The sequence below is a fragment of the Chrysochloris asiatica genome, unplaced genomic scaffold (assembly GCF_000296735.1).
Source record: "Chrysochloris asiatica unplaced genomic scaffold, ChrAsi1.0 scaffold00036, whole genome shotgun sequence".
In the NCBI taxonomy this organism is placed as follows: Eukaryota; Metazoa; Chordata; class Mammalia; order Afrosoricida; family Chrysochloridae; genus Chrysochloris; species Chrysochloris asiatica.
In genome coordinates, this window is record NW_006408554.1 from 22,632,300 (window position 1) to 22,633,846 (window position 1,547).

The 1,547-nt window shown below is 43.9% G+C and overlaps 1 protein-coding gene across 1 annotated transcript; it reads left to right on the forward strand.

Annotated features, from left to right (window-relative positions):
• Window positions 1-206: 206 nt before the first annotated feature.
• LOC102813526 (ras-related protein Rab-2A-like) lies at window positions 207-848 on the forward strand. The gene is made up of 2 exons (XM_006860085.1): window positions 207-258; window positions 331-848. Exons 1-2 carry the CDS (start codon window positions 207-209, stop codon window positions 846-848), a joined length of 570 nt encoding a protein of 189 aa, XP_006860147.1.
• The last annotated feature ends 699 nt before the right edge of the window (window positions 849-1,547 follow it).

Sequence of the window (1,547 nt, forward strand, 5' to 3'; positions counted from 1 at the left end):
TGGCATCGGCTGTTATTGTTCAGCTGGGTTTGGTCAGGTTCTGTCTTGCCTTCTCTCCTGTCAGCTTGTCTCGCTTCCTCTGGGCATCTCACTCCCAGAAGCTGAAGGAGGCAGGAGGGTCCTAGCATTTGCAGCATGCATGGCGCCAGAGGGAGTGGTGCGGAGGAGGAGCAGGAGCCATGTCCTGGCACTGAACGGCCGAGGCCATGGCATATGCCTATCTCTTCAAGTACGTCATCATCGATGATAGGGGTGTTGGTAAACTGTGCCTATTGCTAACGTTTACAAACCAGAGGTTTCAGCCAGTCCATGACCTTATTATTGATGTAGAGTTTGGTGCTCGAATGGTAACAATTGATGGAAAACAGATAAAACTTCAGATATGGGATACAGCTGGGCAAGAGTCCTTTTGTTCCATCACAAGGTCGAATTACAGAGGTACAGCCGGTGCTCTACTAGTAGATGATATTACAAGGAGAGAGACATTCAACTACTTGACATCCTGGTTAGAAGATGCCCGTCAGCATTCCAATTCCAACATGGTCATTATGCTTATTGGAAATAAAAGTGATTTAGAATCTAGAAGAGAAGTGAAAAAAGAAGAAAGTGAAGCTTTCACACAAAAGCACGGACTTATCTTCATGGAAACTTCTGCTAAGACTGCTTCCAATGTAGAAGAGGCATTTATTAATACAGCAAAAGAAATTGATGAAAAAATTCAAGAAGGAGTCTTTAACATTAATAATGAGGCAAATGGCACTAACTTTGGACCTCAGCATGCAGCTACTGATGCCACACATGCAGGCAATCACGGAGGACACCAGTTTTCTGTAGAAAGACAGGTTTGAGATGGGATCAAGATGGTGGAGAAGGCCGACAACGGTGTTAGTGTTTGGTTGTGTGGTTGTGTGCTGTGCAGTAGGTTCTGACTCTTAGTGACCCTATACTAGGTTTCCAAGGCTATAAATCTTTATAATGTCAGAAAGCCTCATCTTTCTCCTGTGGACCAGCTTACACGTTCAAATTCCTGACCTTGAGATTAGAGGTCCAACTTTCAACCACAATGCTAATGGTGAATTGTGTATATATATAAACTGCATTTTAGCATTTCTGACATCAGGATGGTCCTAGTACTGCTGGCTGTTTTGATGAATCTATCAAGTCAAACATAACTTTGTATGCACTAGCGTTATATGTGACCCAAAGCTAAGTGTTAAAGGCTTCCTTTGTTTTCCCAAAATGGACAAAAGACTAGATTATTACAACAACAGTTGGTTAGTAGTAATAGATGGTTATAAAGGAAGGAATGAACCCCTCTTTTCAAAGCTGAGGGTAGTGAAGCTCAGAGAAAGTACCTTCAGGCCCATCCCATTCTCCCTGCCCACTCCAAGCAGAAAACCTGACCCCTTCCTTCTTCCTAGCTTCACTTCCCTCCCAGCGAACTCCCACACCCTCATTTAGGTCTCTGTTGGCAGAATTCTGATAGAAACCTGTGTGGAACCACCTTTGTGCACTGATGCCTCACCTGACAGCTTTGGCATGGAATA

Excerpts from the sequence above, each read along its gene's own strand:
- LOC102813526 (XM_006860085.1), top strand. The coding sequence starts at position 207 with ATGGCATATGCCTATCTCTTCAAGTACGTCATCATCGATGATAGGGGT. Across the intron at positions 259-330 it reads CATCGATGATAGGGGTGTTG|AGTTTGGTGCTCGAATGGTA; the intron begins GTAAACTGTGCC and ends TTATTGATGTAG.